The following is a 19838-nucleotide window of genomic DNA, read 5'->3' on the forward strand; positions in this document are numbered from 1 at the left end:
ATCTGCCCTAATAATTCTTCTTTTATATCTTCAATTTCATATCTCCAATTGCCTTTTAGACATATTAAACTGAATACTCAGTTACTGAATATTCAGAAAAGAAAGTGTTCATAAAGAATCCACATAGTACCATCTTGAACAGGAGGTACTAAACTAATAGTATCAGTGGACTAGTGGTAGCTCTTGGGCCCTAAGCAAATCAATTAACCCTTTTTGTCTCAGTTTCCTCCTCTGTAAGATGAGCTGGGGAAGGAAATGACAAACCACTCTAGTATTTTTGCCAAGAAAATCCCAAACTAGAGTGATGAAAAGTCAGACACAACTGAAAAACAATTTGAACATTAGATTGCAGGAATACTGTAGATACGGATTAACTCAGATTAACTCAATTTCAACAAAGCATGAAACAAAGTCATTGGCAAAGTGGATAAATTGGAACTGTTGAATAACCAGACCCAAAAAATTATTTATGATTGATTCCCTGCCAGTTTGGCAGCTAGCTGTAACAATAGAGTCCCAAAGATCTGAGTTCAAATCTAGCCTCATACATTAACTAGCTGTGTGACCCTGGGCAACCCACTTAAAGCTATTTTCTTTATTTTCCTAATCTGCAAAATAATCTGGAAAAGGAAATGGCAAACCTCTCCAGTGTCTTTGCCAAGAAAAATCCAGATAGGATCAGAAAGAATCATATTTGAGTGAAATAACTCAACAACAATAAGATCTAGAGTTCTCAAGATATCCCTGCTTGGCTATGTTTAAAATCTTTTAAATGACTTGGATATAGGAATTTGTAGTGTGCTTATTAAATTTATGAATTGCCCCAAAGTAGAGAAGGCAAAGAAATTTATGTGATATAGACTCAGGATCCAAAAAGATGTCAGTATCCTGAACATTGGAGACATATTTAATAAGATGAAATGAAATAGGAGAGATTATAAAGTTTCACAATTGTAAGGTCTTAAAGTCCTTTTTAAGGGATGAGGTAGACATTCTAGCCAGAAAATTAAAAGTTTAACATCATAACGTATTATATAGTAGCAGTCCTAAAAGATAATGCAGTTAGGCTAAGCAGCATCTAGGAAAAAAGGAGTCGATAGTTTTGCCGTATTCAGTCCTGGTTAGATATATGTAGAGTCTTGTCTTTAGTTCTGGGTGCCATGTGTTTTTTTTTTTTGTTTTTTTTTTTTTTGTTTTTAATTTTAATTTTATTTTATAATTATAACTTTTTTTTTTGACAGTACATATGCATGAGTAATTTTTTACAACATTATCCCTTGCACTTACTTCTATTCAGATTTTTTTCCCTTCCTCCCCCAACCCCTCCCCCAGAAGGCAGGCAGTCTTGTATATGTTAAATATATTACAGTATATTCTAGATACAATATATGTGTGTAGAACCGAATTTCTTGTTGCACAGGAAGAATTGGATTCAGAAGGTAAAAATAACAGTTTACACTCATTTCCCATTGTTCCTTTTCTGGATGTAGTTGATTCTGTCCATCATTAATCAATTGGAATTGGATTAGCTCTTCTCTATGTTGAAGATATCCACTTCCATCAACATACATCCTCGTACAGTATCATTGTTGAAGTGTATAATGATCTTCTGGTTCTGCTCGTTTCACTCAGCATCAGTTGATGTAAGTCTCTCCAAGCCTCTCTGTATTTCTCCTCTTGGTCATTTCTTACAGAACAATAATATTCCATAACATTCATATACCATAGTTTACCCAACCATTCTCCAATTGATGGACATCCATTCATCTTCCAGCTTCTAGCCACTATGAAAAGGGCTGCCACAAAGATTTTGGCACATACAGGTCCCTTTCCCTTCTTTAGTAGTTCCTTGGGGTATAAGCCCAGTAGTAGTATGGCTGGGTCAAAGGGTATGCACATTTTGATAACTTTTTGGGCATAATTCCAGATTGCTCTCCAGAATGGTTGGATTCTTTCACAACTCCACCAACAATGCATCAGTGTCCCAGTTTTCCCACAGCCCCTCCAACATTCATCATTATTTGTTCCTGTCATCTTAGCCAATCTGACAGGTGTGTAATGATACCTCAGAGTTGTCTTAATTTGCATTTCTCTGATCAATAGTGATTTGGAACACTCTTTCATATGAGTGGAAATAGTTTTAATTTCATTATCTGAAAATTGTCTGTTCATATCCTTTGACCATTTATCAATTGGAGAATGGCTTGATTTCTTATAAATTAAAGTTAATTCTCTGTATATTTTGGAGATGAGGCCTTTATCAGAACCTTTAACTGTAAAAATTTTTTCCCAATTTGTTACTTCCCTTCTAATCTTGTTTGCATTAGTTTTGTTTGTGCAGAAACTTTTTAATTTGGTGTAATCAAAATTTTCTATTTTGTGATCAATAATGGTCTCTAGTTCTCCCTTGGACACAAACTCCTTCCTCCTCCACAAGTCTGAGAGGTAAACCATCCCATGTTCCTCCAATTTATTTATGATTTCGTTCTTTATGCCTAAATCTTGGACCCATTTTGATCTAATCTTAGTATGTGGTGTTAAATGTGGGTCCATGCCTAGTTTCTGCCATACTAATTTCCAGTTTTCCCAGCAGTTTTTGTCAAATAATGAATTCTTATCCCAAAATTTGGGATGTTTGGGTTTGTCAAACACTAGATTGCTATTTTTATTCACTATCTTGCCCTGTGAACCTAACCTATGCCACTGATCAACTAGTCTATTTCTTAGCCAATACCAAATGGTTTTGGTGACTGTTGCTTTATAATATAGCTTTAAATCAGGTACACTTAGACCACCTTCCTCTGACTTTTTTTTCATTTACTCCTTCCCTTTCACTTTTCAATGAAGTGGAAGAAGTTTCACCATAAATCGAATATGTCTATTGATACACACTATGTTCATCTCCCTCCTTTCTTTCTCTCAGATTTAATAGGTTACCTTTGCCTCTTCATGATATGTAGTACCACCACTTTACACTTTTTTATGATATAATTTCCTTTCCACCTCTAGTTTCTAAGACAAATTGTACATATGTTCTTTACATATTTTTTTTGGCAGAAGTATAGTTCTCAAGATTTCTTTTTACCTTTTTAGAAATCTCTTGAGTTCTATATTTGAAGATCAAACCTTTTATGTAGGTCTGGTTTTTTCATCAAGAATAGATGGAATTCATTTATTTCGTTAAATGTCCATCTTCTTCCCTGGAAAACGATGCTCATTCTTGCTGGGTAAGTTATTCTTGGCTGCATACCAAGTTCCTTAGCCTTTCGGAATATCATGTTCCAGGCCCTGCGTTCTTTTAATGTGGACGCTGCTAGATCCTGGGTTATCCTTATTGTGGATCCTCCATATCTGAATTGCTTTTTTCTAGCAGCTTCCAATATCTTTTCCTTTGTCTGATGGTTCTTGAACTTGGCCACTATTTTTCTTGGCGTTTTGATTTTAGGGTCCCTTTCAGTAGGTGATCGATGAATTTTTTCAATGTCTATTTTACCCTCTGTTTCCAGACCGTCTGGGCAGTTCTCTTTGATAATTTCCTCAAAAATGGTGTCCAAGCTCTTTTTTTCCTCACATTTTTCAGGGAGTCCAATTATTCTCAAATTGTCTCTCCTGGATCTGTTTTCCATACCTATTGTCTTTCTAGTAAGGTACTTGACATTCTTTTCAATTGTTTCATTTCTCTGGTTTTGCTTGACTACCTCTTGGTTTCTCCTTGAATCATTCATTTCTACTTGTTCCAGTCTAATTTTCAATGATGTATTTTCTTCACTCACTTTTTTTATATCTCTTTGTTATTGTCCAATTGAGTTTTTATCTTCTATGGAATTTTTTTCCATTTTATCCATTTTACTTTTTAGAGAGCTATTTTCTTTTTCCAGCTCACTAATCCTGTTTTCCTTGGAGTTCTTTACCTTTTCCAGCTCACTAATCTTGTTTCTCAATGATTTGATTTCTTTATCCACTCTGTCTTTGAATGCATGGGACGACTTCTCCAGGCTCTCTTGCCAAGCTTCCCTTTCCTTTTCCCATTTCTCTTCCAGCTCTCTTGTGAGAGCCTTTTTGATGTCCTCTAGGAGATTCTTTTGTATTGAGGAGCAGCTCATATCCCTCTTAGGGGATTCCTCTGGGGACAGTCTGTTTTTAGTCTCCTCATTGTTTGAAGTCTGCTCTTTCTCCATACAAAAGCTGTCAATGGTTAGAGCCCTTTTGAATTTTTGTTCATTTTGTCAGAGTAGGAATCGAAGAAAACAAACTGACAAGAGAAACAATTGGTCTGTTTTGCGGGGGATAGGGCTGGATGGTATTAATGGGCTTCCTCTACAGACTGGGGGTAGGGCAGCAGAGAGCCACCAACAGAACAGCAATGACTGCACTGAGTCTGTGCTCCGAGGCCCCAAGAATGCACCGAATCAGTCCAGGTGGGGGCCGGGCCCCGAGAGACGCCGGCTTTTCGGGGTTTCAATCTTCACCTCCAGTATTCACACCCCCTCCGCCGATCCCAGCCCGCTGCCAAGACGGAGCACCCTACACCGGGGAAAAAGTCCCTTTTGCAGAAACGGCAGAGATCGTACCCCTCCCCCTCAGGTCCGAGTTGTGTGAGCTGCCTGTCTCACTCTGGCCTGCCTGCCCTCAGTCTGCGCCCAGTCTGATTGACCCTCCCCCAAGCAAACACAGACCTTTTCTGGCGACTTTCAAGGATGTCTTCTCTTGGTGATTATTTGTGGGTTTCCCTCTGGGTCAAGCATTAAGTCTGAGGCTTGTCACGAAGTAAGTTCCGAGAGAAAACGAGGAGCTCAAGCAGCTGTCTGCCTCCACGCCGCCATCTTGGCCGGAAGTCTCCTGGATGCCATGTGTTAAGAAAGACCATGATAACATGGCATGTGTTGAGAGGATGACAATCAAGATGGTGGAGAGCCCCCAGATCATGCCATATGAATGTTGGTTGAAGGATTTTTTGAGATGTGAAGGCTTATATGATAATTACTTTCAAATAATCAATTAGTGCTGTTTTGCCCCAGAGGTCAAAAGTGGGAACAGTGAGTAGAAATTGAACACAGAGACACATTTAGTCCAACTATAATGAAAAGCTAATTTAACTATCTAAAAGTGGAATGGGCTACCTGGGGGTAAAGTGAGTTCCCCCTAATGAGAGAGCTTAGAGTTCAAGTGAAGGCTTGTTGGACAGATTGTAGAAGAACATATTACACTGAAGAACTTTTGAGGTCCAACTCAATTTGAAAAGTCTGAATCTGAAAAAAATTTGACTTATAAGCATTTATATTTTTAATATAAAATATTTTAATTCCACCATCGCCATTAAAATCCACTACAAACATCACATTAGAATGAATTTTAATAGCCACTATAAGTACAGTATTCCCCCTTATACTGTTTTATATGACTATTCCATTATGACAGCCACAGGAATCCAGGCTTTTGTAGCAGCTGAAAATATCATGGGGTTTTTATTCAGTCCTGGGGATAGTGCCAGTTCTGGTGTTTATATAATATTCTCTCCACTTTTATCTGTGATGTGCCATTGATATTGACTTTTGAGAAACTAGTTATTTGACCTAATCTCCCAGGTGCAAAAATAATGCTGTAATGATATCCAGAAGAAAAAAATAGATCAAGAGAGAAATGTAGAAAAGCAAAGTAAGAAAAGTTGAGACATTATTTTATAAATGGTGCCTGTGCCTGTTTGTTGTATTTGGTAATGAATGAAATACACCACACACACACACACTCTCTCTCTCTCTCTCTCTCTCTCTCTCTCTCTCTCTCTCTCTCTCTCTCTCTCTCTCTCTCTCTTTGGAAGAGAATCAGTTCATTTACCAAATCCCTGAAAGAGATATGACCCCAAAGGGAGCATTTTTCTATTCGTGTCTAATGTCAGGTATAATATTTAATACAATCCTCAGCTTTATAAATCTTTGGGAATAATATCCTTTTAACATATGTGAGTCAAAATTAAATACTTCTCAGTAGTTTGAATTATATAGGGCAGTTATATACAGGGGCAGTCAGATGGTATAGTGGATTGGGCCCTAGGCCCTAGACTCAAACATTTCCTCTCTGTGTGATCCTAGGCAAGTCACCCTCATCTCAATTTCCCTCACATGTAAAATATAGATAATAATAGCACATACCTCTTAAGGTGGTTGTGAGAATCAAATGAGATAATATTTATAAAGTACCTGCTCATATATAGTAAGCACTATATAAATCTTAGCTTTCACACGTAACTTTTCTAGAAGAGAGAAGCTATTTTTCTTTTGATTTCTAGGTATATGCCTTGAAGAGTTTATAAAATTCATGGACAAAAAGAAGGCAGCCCAACTCTATCAGAATGAAGTAAGACAGATCTTCACAGCTTTTGACAGGCAATGTAAGTATTTTAAATCATTCTGATTAAAAGTACATATATTTTTAACTTCATTATTTATGCAATGAAATATACTTGGGTAGAATATTTCTATTCTGTAATGCTTGTTTTAAATTCAGCTTCTAGAATTTTTCTTCTTTGTGCATTTATAGCAATCTCTAATTTATGGCTTTTAAGATCACTATCTCTTAAGTACTTGAAATTTATCATAGATAGAATTATAAGTAAGAGTATATTAAGGAAAATAAAATTTGATCTGAATTGTAATCTACATTGAGGTAGAGAAGGGAAAGGATTGCCATGAGATCCTGTTAGGAGTTTGGCTTAGGGCTGTCTTATGAAAGATAAGTAAGAATATCCAGCCTCATTCTTTGTACTCTTTTCTGAGTTAAAATAGTTCTAGGTTCTCAAGAATTATGGAGGTTTCTTAAACTCCCTTGTTGATCAGAAGTAGCCAAAATGACTCTGTCTAAAGTCATTGGAGAGATCCTACAGGCCAAGTACAGGGGTCTTCAATGATAATGAATCTAAGTTAATACAGTGGTTCCCACCATGATTTGTTGGATTTCATTCATATATTATTATTTTGTAACTAAGTAGTAAAAAAACAAACAAACAAACAAAAATCTAGATTTCAAACATTTTCAAATATGAACCATGTTGCTAGTTTTTTACAAGTAGTAACTGAATGCCATATTCAATATATATATTTCTGAGTTCCATTATTTCTCTAGAACTAATTTTGTTTTAGAATGTTGTTTTCCAAAGAACTGATTAAGTTATAGGATTTCATTGCTGAAAGGATCTTGGCAATCTAATCCACCTCTTTCGTTTTTTTGAAAAGGAAACTGAGATCCAATGGTCTTAATGCAACATCACATAACTAGCATTAGCTAGGAGTAAGGCTAGAATTGAAAAGGCCTCCTTCCTACTTTGGAACCTAATTCTTTTTCCATTGCTCCTCATTTTTCCTTAGTATGCAATAGCAGCTGATGTTATCACTGCTCATTTCTGTTTCACTTAATCATATTTCTTTCTGATTGAAATTCTTCTTGTTTGTTGTCAGCATTTCTTAGTGACTTCTCTACAACCTTGCTGAATGATTGCTTGGAAGGCCCCATAGTCCTTTTGCTTATCCTCCTCTGCACCTTGACAGCTTTAATTCAGAGGCCCTGGGTCTTTAGGGCCTGCTGCCACTTAGGGACTTAGTGTAGGTCCATATTCTGTCAATTCCAAGCTAAATGGCCTAGCTGATGTGATATTTTTACTCCTTGGCAGCCAAGAAGCATGCCTAGCCTGAATAAAGCTTGAAGAACAAACCTAAAAGCTTTGAGCTTGGCTTGGGGGGAAAAATGCAGAAACTTAAAATGGACTGATGACTTCACATCCCAAAAGAACTTTTAAATTTAATCACAGTTCTAGGCCTTAACATTGAAATTTGGAAATTCTAGATCTACTCATCTACTTGGTAAGAATTTTCAGTCCATCTCTTAAACTCTTTTTAAGACTACCTGGAAGCAGCCAAGGGATACAGGGCTTAGGTTTAAGTCCAGCCTCAGACACTTTCTTGAAGTGTTACCCTGGGCAAATCATGTAACCTCTGCTTCCATTAGCTTCCTTAACTATAAAATAGAAATACAAATAGCACCTTTCTATCTCCCAAAGTTGTGAACATCAAATGAGACAATATTTGTAAAGGTGCTTAGCACAGTATGTGTCTAATAAGTGCTTCCTCCCCTCCTTTATTTTACAATAGCAATAATTAATATTTTCTGGGAGTTCATAGTTATAATTCTACTAAAGTCCTATCCTGATACTTTATTGGAGGAAAAGAAGAGAGCAAACATTCATTAAGTGCTTATTATATGTCAGACACTCTGGTAAGTGCTTTACAAATACTCTCTCATTTGATCATCACAACAGCCATATGAGGCAGACGCTCTTATCTGCATTTTACAGTGAAGAAAGCTGAAGTACATGGAGGTTAAGTGGCTCACCCAGAGCCACATAGCTCCAATTCAATGTGCCACCTGGCTGCCTACTATTGTAGAATGGAGGTAACCTTGAGTTCCCAAAGGGTCCATGCATCTTGCTTTATAGGTACTTTTAAGAAGTCAGTTTATGAATGTATGTGCTAAAAGATTGTGATTACAACTCTGGTGATGTACTTTGTTTTTATTTCTCGGGGACCAAGTGAGGTAAAATCACTAAGTCAGTCACAATCATTTCAGAGATCATGCACCAAATTGTGGAAGGGTTGTGATCTGCCTCAGTAAAAGGGAGGGAGTACCCACACACATGAAATTAGAGATTCTCATAAAGTACCAAGGCCTGCATGTTGCCAATGACATCAAAGTTGAAAGGTTATCTCTGTCTTCTCCTTCCCCCAAATATGTTTTTGGTTGTTTGGTCACGTCTGACTTTTTGTGACCTCATTTGGGGTTTTCTTGACAAAGATACTAGAGTGCTTTGCCATTTCCTTCTCTGGTTCATTTTACAGATGAGGAAACAGTGAAATGACTTGTGCAAGTTATAGAACTAGTGATTCTCTGAGGTTGGATTTGAATTCATTAACAAGCAATTTCCTGATAGCAAGCCTAGTGTGCTAGCCACTGTACCATCTTTAGTTTCACTGTTTATTTCTCAAGGTGAATCAAATTTATATCTAGGAAATAGAGGAGAACAATGACTTTATTAATTTTATAGTCAGAATTGACCAGTAAATTTTCACTATTTATTTAAAAAGTTCCTCTTAGAATATAATAATAAATTATGAAAACATAGGGAAAGGTATTTTGCTCAAAGCATATTTATGCTCACAGAAAACTTTTCAACACTCTTAGCTCCATTACCTTAGCTTACAGATTAAGAGTGCCTTATAGCACAAGTATAGTTGTGTCCAATTTGGAACAGTGTTGAACTTTCTGCCCAATTTCTGAGTTGCACAATGGATAGAGTGCTGGACTTGAAGTCAGGAATACCCAAGTTCAAATCTTGCCTCAAATAGTTACTAGCTGAGTGAGTCTGGACTACAAAATTAACCTCTATAATACTCAATTGTTTTTTGTTTTTGTTTTTCTGTAAAATTAAGATAGTAATAGCACCTACCTTACAGACTATTGTGAAGATTAAATAAAATAACATGTAAAGCATTTTGTAGTACTTGAGGTGCTGTGGAAATGCTGATAATTATTATTATTAGTCTGTTCTAAATTAATTTTTTTAGTGAAGAGGCAGCTATGTGGCACAGTGGATAGAGCCCCAGAATAAAAACCTGAATTCAAATTGGGCTTCAGTTCTGTGACCCTGGGCAAATCACTTAACCCTGTTTATCTCAGTTGCCTCATTTGTAAAATGGAGACTTGATGGAGCAGAAAATGGCAAACCACTTCATTATTTTTGCCAAGAAAACTCTAAGGCATCATGTAATGTCAGACACAACTGAATACCAGCACCAATCAAAAGCTTAGTACAAATGCTGTAGTTGTAATTACTAATGCAGCTGTTTTATACAAAAGAAATCTCTTGAGTATACAATAAGTGCTTTATATATAAACAAAAAATTCAAATCTTTTTCAAAATTTTGTTTTAAATAAGATCGTGGATTTTTAACTTTGGAAGATTTCAAAAAAGCCTTCAGACAAGTGGCTCCCAGGTTGCCAGACAGGATTGTGCTTGAAGCTTTCAGGTAAGATCTCTAGAATTCTCATATAGCACACAGGTTCATCTGCTGCCAAGAAGTTATAGAAAATGCAAGCAGTTTTTAGATCATAATAACCCCCTTAAAAGGCTATAACATCTTTAGCACTAAAGTTTCACAGCCCTTCAGAGACTTTCTTTGATGTTTGAAACTTAGACCTATCAATTACAGAGCCAGTAGTTGTAGTTGTGTTCTAATGTAAAATATTGCATCAGAGACACTACTTTAAGACTTACATGTAGTTCAGAAGTTCTTAGAAACCTAATGCTATTGAGCAACTCCTCTTTCTATCCATATTAGATAACCCAATAACCCAATCAGTCAATTAACAAGTATTTTTTAAGTACCTTCAAGGTTCCAGGCACTTTGCTAGTCCGTGGATTTACAGACACAAAAAGGAAGCCTTTGTTTCTCTCAGAGAGTTTATATTCTATCAAAATAGACAAATTCTCTTCATACCTAGCAATTTCTTTTACTTATTTATTTATTTTACAAAAATTTTATGCTTAAGTAATTTTTCAGCATTTACAATTGCAAAATCTTTTGTTCCAACTTTTCCCCTCCTTTCCCCCACCCCTTTCCCCAGATGGCAGGTTGACCAATACATGTTAAATATGTTAAAGTATAAGTTAAATACGATATATGTAAACATGTCCATACAGTTGTTTTGCTGTACAAAAAAAGAATCTGACTTTGAAACAGTGTACACTTAGCCTGTGAAGGAAATAAAAAAATGCAGGCAGACAAAAATAGAGGAATTGGGAATTCTATCTAGTGGTTCATAGTCATCTCCCCGAGTTCTTTCCCTAGGTATAGCTGGTTCAGTTCATTACTGCTCTATTGGAACTGATTTGGTTCATCTCATTGTTGAAGAGGACCATGTCCATCAGAATTGATCATCTTATAATATTGTTGTTGAAGTATATAGTGACCTCCTGGTCCTGCTCATTTCATTCAGCATGAGTTCATGTAAGTTTCTCCAGGCCTTTCTGAGATCATCCTGTTGGTCATTTCTTACAGAACAATAACATTCCATAATATTTATATACCACAATTTATTCAGCCATTCTCCAATTTATGGGCATCCACTCAATTTCCAGTTTCTGGCCACTACAAAGAGGGCTGCCATAAACATTCTTGCACATACAGGTCCCTTTCCCTTCTTTAAGATCTCTTTGGATATAAGCCCAGTAGAAACACTGGTGGATCAAAGGGTAAGCACAGTTTGATAACTCTTTGAGCATAGTTCCAAATTGCTCTCCAGAATTCCATCAACAATGTATCAGTAACCCAATTTTCCCACATCCCCTCCAATATTCTGCATTATCTTTCCCTGTTATTCTAGCCAATCTGACAGCATACCTAGTAATTTCTAGAACTTTCAAAGTTTTAAATGAAGAGATCTTTTTTTAAAATAACTTATATTTTAAGTTCTTTTGATGTCATTTCTCTGCCCAAGAGCCTTCAACAATTCCTCACTGCCTGCAGGATAAACTCATTATTCAAATGGCCAATGCCCTTTACAGCCCAATACTATTCTTCTTTCCTAATTGTGTTTTTTGATAAACCAGTTTGGAAGTTAGGAGACCTGGCTACTAGTGCCAATAACTATTTTGAGTATCCAATATCCCAGGGCTTCTGTTTCTTCACCTATAAAAGAAAGAGATTGACTCTCCAGATCTAAATTTCTATGATTCCACGAATGGCTCTTGACATTGACATATTGATACATGTTGATTGACATTGACATATTGGTATATAAGGCACTTATTATATATTCAAGAGTATGTGTGTCCTTCTAGACCAGGGTCTTTGCATATAGGGACTGTGCCATATTGCCTGATATTTCCCAAAGGACCTAATACAGTTGATTACATATTGCAAATATTTAACAAATATTTGTTATTTAACTAATTGACTTACTATCACTGAATTCAATAACCCTTTCTTATATGAACAATGAATCTTCCCTCCTTTTTTGGTTATGTAATATCTAAATCTTCATGAACCCATTTGGGGTTTTCTTGTCAAAGATGCTGGACTGATTTTCCACTTCCTTCTCCATTTTATAGATGAGGAACTGAGGCAAGTAAGGTTAAATGACTTGCTCAGAATCATACAGTAAATATCTGAGGCCAGATTTAAACTCAGGAAGATGAGACTTCTTTACTCTAGGACCAGCTCTCTATCTACTGCACCACCCAGACACCCTAATCTTCCTTCACATACTGTTTTTGTAAATTTAATGCCATTTCATAAAAATAAATTGAGTTAAGAACGTTAAGACAAGGAGATCAGTAGTCTTGATAAGAGTTGATGAGGACCTGAATAAAGTTTTTGGCATATAATGAGAACTTAATTTGCTTGATGACTGACTGACTAAATATTATCTGTTGTGAATGGAGAAGAGGATATTTTTGAAGTACAATCAATAGAACTTCGCAACTGGTTGCCTAAAAGGAGGTACAGAACACTAAAGGATGGAGCATTCAGAGCTTGAGAATCTGGAGGCCTGGGAAAGGATGTTGATACTTTTCCTGAAGGAGGGGAGGTAGGGGAGGTCAAGACTGTGGTATGTTGAGTCTGAGGCATCTTTCCCCACCACAACATCCCCAACAAATGGTTACTGCTACATCTCATTGAAGAATTCTAGAGAGAGGGGACATAGTACCTCTCAGAGGAACCCGGTCCATTTGGTTCTAGTAGAGAGACTAAGTCCGAGTCAGCCACCCTGTGAAGTGTGCTCTTGGATGTGATGTGCCTGGGAGGATCTCTCCTGAGTTGTCTGATGCAGTCCTGCTTTGTCAGTGCCTGAAATTGTGGGTCCCCAAAGCTGAAGATAAGATGGGTTTTTACAAGCATTTCCACAAGCTCATAACTTAATTCCCCTCTGTTTTTAGAGGTGCTTAATTCATATTTTAGTCTTGGTTTGTCACCAGGAGGTAAGCTCTTCTTTCTTAACACAGTTCTTTAATGGGCACCCTACAGTATTGGGGGCTGGCATTTCTCTCTATTCTGGTATATGTTTACCTTTAAATGCCTGGGAGCTTTCTCTTTCTGAGTGTAAGCAGTGAAATTTCTGTTTTCCCCACTACCTGACAATTGGCATACATCTCTAGGCTGCTTTTTCTTTTCCCTAGTGGTGAAACAACATACAAAAGGCCTACTTTCTGATTTCCTCATTCCCAGTCACCAATCAGGTGGTGAATATCAAAGCTTAATTCAATCCTTGATATAAAGTAAGAATACCAAAGCATTACAAAGCTCTCTATTCCCTAAGTAAGGTGATTAGCGACCACTATATTACAGATCTGAGAGTCAAGAAATCTCATTTGTTTATATACTAGAGGTCAAAGTCCACATGAAAAACCTTTAACCTGGTAGGTATGGTGAAAAAAGCATGACCATCACTTTCAGTTGAATCATCTTTTTATTGGAAGCTGAATTCTACGTGATCGTAATAATTAGCCTTGGTCCTAGGAAACCTAATGAATCCTTCTTCCCTCTTCTTGGAAGAGAGACAGGAGACTAAAGAAGTAGAATGTTGGTTTCATACATGGTCCAATAAGTCTCTGTCAGTTGTTTCTGCTTAACTAGTTTGATTACAAATGAGGGGTTTCATTCTGATTGGAATAAAGGGAAGGAGCTATCCTCACAAATGGCCACTATGAAAAGGCACAAAAAGAATTAATAGGATTTATTTTTTAAAGTGAAAATAAATAATACCTTTTTTATATAGGGTTTTTACTGGGATAGGAACTTGCTGTTTGAATTTTTAAAAAATGATTACCTCCCTTCCCACCACAACCAAGGAAAGGTTTGATTTGAGTTTGGGTAGCTGTGGGTTGATAAGCTCTCTGTTCTACTGAATGAAAGAATGCTTCAGTTCTGAGAAACCTAAAGAGAGGTGATTTAAGATAGCATTTTCAAATCATTCAAAGCATTCATCTATAACTTTTGAGAAGAGGCCAACTTTTTTGTAGTCTATACCTTGTGTACAGTCAATTCTTATCAATATCCAGTCGTAATGACTTGTTTCACAGTATTTTCCCCTCCAGTCTCAAACAAAGGAGATTTCTCAATCATCATCCCATACATCATGTGTGTGTGTGTGTGTATATATATATATATATATATATATATATATATATATATATATATATATATATATATATATATATATATATATATATATATGTGTGTGTGTGTGTGTGTGTGTGTGTGTGTGTGTGTGTGTGTGTGTGTGTGTGTATGTGTCTATATATTTGTATATATACATAAATTTAATCACAATGACCTTAAGGTGAAGACCATTACAATGACTGCCTTCTTTGTTGTCATAGTTATCGAACACTACTCTCTTCTCAGATTTGTCTCTATTTACATGCATGTGTGCACAGTACCAAAAAGGATGATTATTGTGATATTTGTAGTTATGCAGGTAGTGAATCATTAATACCTGATGTTTGAATTTGAAAGACAACTAAATGTAGCTGTGAGTTTATCTGCTTTTTTGAAGGTGCTCATTTTCTCTGCAGCAAGAACCTTGCTATTTATTGCCACTAGATTTCTCTGACCACTTAGTCATTTATTCTAGTGCACAATTGCATGAGAAGTATATTGTGAGTTTTTTAAACTGACCCTATGTCTACTTTCGCTAAAGGGAAATTCAGAGAGCCTTTCTTGTGTAATATACTCTGAGTGATTTTCTGCATCTGATTGCAGTTCTTCATATTCATCATTAGAATTCATCATGCTACTCGTTCCATAAAGGATGAATTCTACAGAGGACTGATTTTGTTGCCTTGGTGATATGTATAGCTTCATCTTTGAGGTTTGATAGTTTACTTTACCCAACTATTTAAACCATTGGAATCAATCTCTGTAAGTTCAAATAGCCATACTAGAAAACAAATCTTAGAAAGCAGTAATTCTAACTAACATAATGAAAATATTGACTTCTTATATACCCTATGTATAACTGAATAAGAATAAGATGGCTAGATCTCATCAATCAGAATACATTGTCATTAGTCAAAGGTTTTAATTAAGGATTTTGATTACCTGGTTAAGGGAATGACCCATCCCTATTTCAAGTGTAATTGGACTATTTTAGGGATAAAAACTATCTCTTTGCTCAATTCTCTGCTATGTGTATGTCATGCATGTTCCTAATGATAGTAATGATATCTCACACTTAAATAATATTTAAAGATTTTCAAAGTTTTCTTATAAAGAGATAATACATAATCTCTTTACAATAATCCTGTTAGATTGATGTTAATATGATTATCATCTATTTTATAGATAAAGTAGATGAGACTAAGAAAAATAATTTGATTTAGCCATAACCACACACATTGTCAAAGGCTTAATTTAGGCAGGATTTGAACCCAAACCATTCCTGCAAGTATAACCCTCTTTCTACTATGCCATGTTACTGATTTCTCAGTTAAATCTTGTTTTCAACATTCATTCCTCAGATGCAACATTGGAACAGTGTTGAAGGCAGGATAGTGTAGTGAAAAAAAGCCTGAAAATGTGAATCAGACTTGAGTTCTAGTGCTAGTTTTCCCACCATCTGAGAAGCAAATCACAGTGCCTTAGTGTTTCCATTTCCACTCACATGTAAGGTTAGATTTATGAGATCTCTTCAAACATCAGAATTCTACCTACGAGTATCTGCCCTAGACAATAACTAACCATCTTCTTTATCATCTCTGCTTTGCAGGTATCTTTTAGTGTTCAATACAGAATGAATACAAATGTGGTCTGTCTGTATGGCAAATAATGTTCCTAGGACACAAATACTATGTTAAACGACTCTCCTTTCCTGCTTTGTTTTTAACCTCTTGCTTTAACAAATGTTACTTCTGAAGCATCCTAGTCCTCATCTACATATATAGTTGAACAAATTGTTCTAGTTATAACACCTAAACATTTTTATCAACTACAAAATATAAAACTCTCATTATGGCTTTTTTCTTATTGAGTAATCATTGTTAACCCTTTCATTCATCCAAGGAGTTATTAATGTCTGAGCAACATTCATCTATTCAAAACAATTGGCTTAAGAGAAAATAGAATAGATGAATGTTGCTCAGATATTAATAACTACAATAATGCCTTTATTTCTTATTCTCTACAGATGATAAATCTGGATGCAAATCTTGACATTACATTTCTTATATATATGAATACTTTTCAAAACTATGAACTCTTACAATAACAATAATAATAATAATTAGTATTTATTTAACATTCAAAGATTTGCTAGACACTTTACATATGTTATATCCTCTGATCCTCTTAACAGTCTTGGGAGATAGATGCTTTTATTATCACTTCTTTACAGGTTAGGAAACTGAGGCCAGGAAATAAGGAATGTTTTATTCAGTGTCACACAACTATGAAAATCTTCTAAGGCAGGACTAGAACTCAGGTCTTCTTCACTGCAAATTCAGCACTCTGTTCTTCTGAGCATCTAACTGCTATGTGATATATGTGTACGGGGATGAGTTTAGGTAAATGGCTGGGGCTTGAGTTCAGAGTTTTTAACATTCCACTGCTCTTTTCAGTTTTCTAGAAAATGACTTGCTTAACTCTGTGACAGGCCAGAGAATCTGCCACATTCTTGGGGTAGGAGCCTTTGCCTTTTTAACAACTTCTGAAACCTCTCACCATCTGCCAGATATTTACATAGATAGATGAAGGAGGGGAGAAAGGAGGGAGGAGATGGAGAGAGAGAGGGCAGGGGAGGGAGAGGGGAGAGAAAGAGTGGCAGAGAGAAAAAGACAGACAGGGAGGGACAGAGAGAGTAGAGTGTCAGAGAGACAGACAAATAGAAACAGGGAGATAGGGAGGGAGAGGGAGAGAGAGGGACAGAGTGAGACAGACATACAGAGACAGGGAGGGAGGGAGAAGAGGAAGAGGAGGGAAAGGAGAGGCAAAGAGAGAGATACACACACAGATATACATATGTATGGCCATTCTTTCTATAGGTTCAAGCCTATCAGTCCTTGCCTGCTCAATTTACTTGACTCAGCTCTGTCTTCCTATAAATTGACCACACATTCTGGAGGTAGTCTTCACACTCCATTCATATTCAATGTATGGAATATATAGATAAATCCCTTATCCTTCACTTTTGCTACATATATGGCTTTTTTCCTCCAGTCTTATATTTTCTTATGTTTTTTTTTTTTTTTAACCACTTATGTATCATTCCTTTTCAGGATCTATCATAGCTTTCTCATATCTTCTACATGTCTTACTTTGGGTTCTTCAGAGTTCTGTCTACCTTATAAATATTTTGGAACTTAAAGTATTCCATGACTCATAGCCACACAATCTTACTAGAATATTGCCGTTATGAGCCTAAGGTTGGTATCATTAAAAGAACTATGTAATTTCCCAAAAGCATTATAGGCTACTATCTATTTAGTTCTGAGATATGCAAATGGACCTTTTTCAGTCTGTCATAGATAGATTTTCAGAGTCTTTCCCAAATATATAGACAGAGAAATAAACAGAGCCTAATTTATGAACTGTTTGTCAGTAGCATGTGATAGTCTGTGTAGTTGTCTTTTTCATTCACATGTTTTTTTACAATGTGAATAGTTAAGCAAAACTACCTTGAGTGATTGCAGTTCTCATTTAAGAGATTTTCCACTATTTCAGGATTTGATCCAGTCAGCACGATCTCATCTACACATGAGAGCATCTGTAGAGCCTAACTATACATAGGGAATTCTTCTTCAACCTGGATCTCATATTGACCTCTTTTATCGTGGCAATCATGTCATTTTGTTTTATGGCTTATTTGATATTAATAATTAGATGTCAGACAAAATTGGCATATCTTTTACATCTTTTGAGGTATCACATAATTTGACATATGCATGGGAGACAACCTTTTGAAGGGAGAATGTTTTCAGATGGTATTTTGCTCTACTCAAACAAATGCTTTTTAAAATAATAAATAATAAACACAATAAGATCCTGTGTCCCTTGTTTTAGTAGTTTTAGTCAGTTGGGTGATTATAAAGATGTATTATCTGTGAAATATCTATTGTAAAATTTTGCCTCTTCCCTTCTAATACTGTCATCAAACATGCCCACAATGGCACTGCAGATTCTATTCAAAAGTTCTATATAGAAGGGAAAATAGACTTTTTTTTTACTTTTTAAAAAGTTTTTTATAGCTTTTTATTTACAAGATATATGCATGGGTAATTTTTCAGCATTGACAATTGCAAAATCTTTTGTTCCAGCTTTTCTTCTCCTTCCCCCCACTCCTTCCCCCAGATGGCAGGTTGACCAAAACATGTTAAATATGTTAAAGTATAAGTTAAATACAATATATGTAAACATGTCCATACAGTTATTTTGCTGTACAAAAAGAATCGGACTTTGACATAATATACAATTAGCCTGTGAAGGAAATCAAAAATGCAGGCAGACAAAAATAGAGGGATTGGGAATTCTATCTAGTGTTTCATAATCATCTCCCAGAGTTCTTTCACTGGGTGTAGCTGGTTCAGTTCATTACTGTTCTGTTGGAGCTGATTTGGTTTATCTCATTGTTGGAGAGGGCCTCCTCCATCAGAATTGATCATCATATAGTATTGTTGTTGAAATATATAGTGATCTTCTGGTCCTGCTCATTTCACTCAGCATCAGTTCATGTAAGCCTCTCCAGGCCTTTCTGAAATCATCCTGTTGGTCATTTCTTACAGAACAATAATATTCTATAATATTCATATACCACAATTTATTCAGCCATTCCCCCACTGATGGGCATCCACTCAGTTTCCAGTTTCTGGCCACTACAAAGAGGGCTGCCACAAACATTCTTGCACATATAGGCCCCTTTCCCTTCTTTAAGATCTCTTTGGGACATAAACCCAGTAGTAACACTGCTGCATCACAAGGTATGCACATTTTGATAACTTTTTGAGCATAGTTCCAAATCGCTCTCTAAAATGGGCTGGATGTAGGGAAAATAGACTTAAGGGTCAGTAGTTACTGATAGTTTCTTGATTGCTTTTTTTAGGCAACAATTTAGACCACAATTCTTTCTCATCTTTCACAAATTACTCTTTTTTATATACTTTGACAATCAATTCCCTCAGTGCCCTCAAAATTATGTCACCTTTTTCTATTCTGTGTTTTTTTGGTCTAGTTCAGCTGCTGTTTCCAATCTTTGTTTTTTTTAATACCAATTCCATTTCCTCTGTCAATACATCAGGGACCATGATGTGATTATTCAGATTTTATGGCAAAAAGAGTATGTAGTATTTGCAGATCTTTTCCATCTTTTACTTATTTCTTGTCATTCCAATATTTTCATCCTTAAATGCCTTTGAGATGAATTTTCCTTAATTAGGTCTTTTACTAAGCTTTCTTTAACATTTTTCTTTCCATTGTCTTCTCACTTTTTTAAGGCAATGCTTATAATCTTCTGCTATCAATAAGGTTTTGCAAACCATTTTATATTCTAAACCATGTTGCCTTTGACTGCCATAGTTCCATGCTTGACAAGAAGATGAAGTGTTGACTAACCCACTGGTCCAGGAAGTTTCTAGGATCTTCTGGTCTCCTTGTCATGGAAGTTGATTTACATTAGCAATACTTTTGTCCTAAATTATAATTGTTTTAATGCCCTCTCTTTATTCATCTATTTTCCATATTTTACCAACAGGAACTTTTTTAAATAGGTGAAGTTGGAGTTATTTTGATTATATAATTGTA

At 36.0% G+C, this 19838-nt stretch overlaps 1 protein-coding gene across 3 annotated transcripts in view; it reads left to right on the forward strand.

The window, feature by feature from the left end:
- Positions 1 to 19838, forward strand: part of EFCAB11 (EF-hand calcium binding domain 11) — a 163206-nt gene that overhangs the window by 38325 nt on the left and 105043 nt on the right. For all 3 annotated transcript variants that reach the window (XM_074289753.1, XM_074289754.1, XM_074289752.1), the window contains exons 4-5: positions 6287 to 6388; positions 9983 to 10073. In XM_074289753.1, the coding sequence (XP_074145854.1) occupies positions 6287 to 6388; positions 9983 to 10073 (193 nt within the window). The remainder of the gene's footprint in view (positions 1 to 6286; positions 6389 to 9982; positions 10074 to 19838) is intronic.

This window comes from Sminthopsis crassicaudata, chromosome 2 (genome assembly GCF_048593235.1).
Source record: "Sminthopsis crassicaudata isolate SCR6 chromosome 2, ASM4859323v1, whole genome shotgun sequence".
In the NCBI taxonomy this organism is placed as follows: Eukaryota; Metazoa; Chordata; class Mammalia; order Dasyuromorphia; family Dasyuridae; genus Sminthopsis; species Sminthopsis crassicaudata.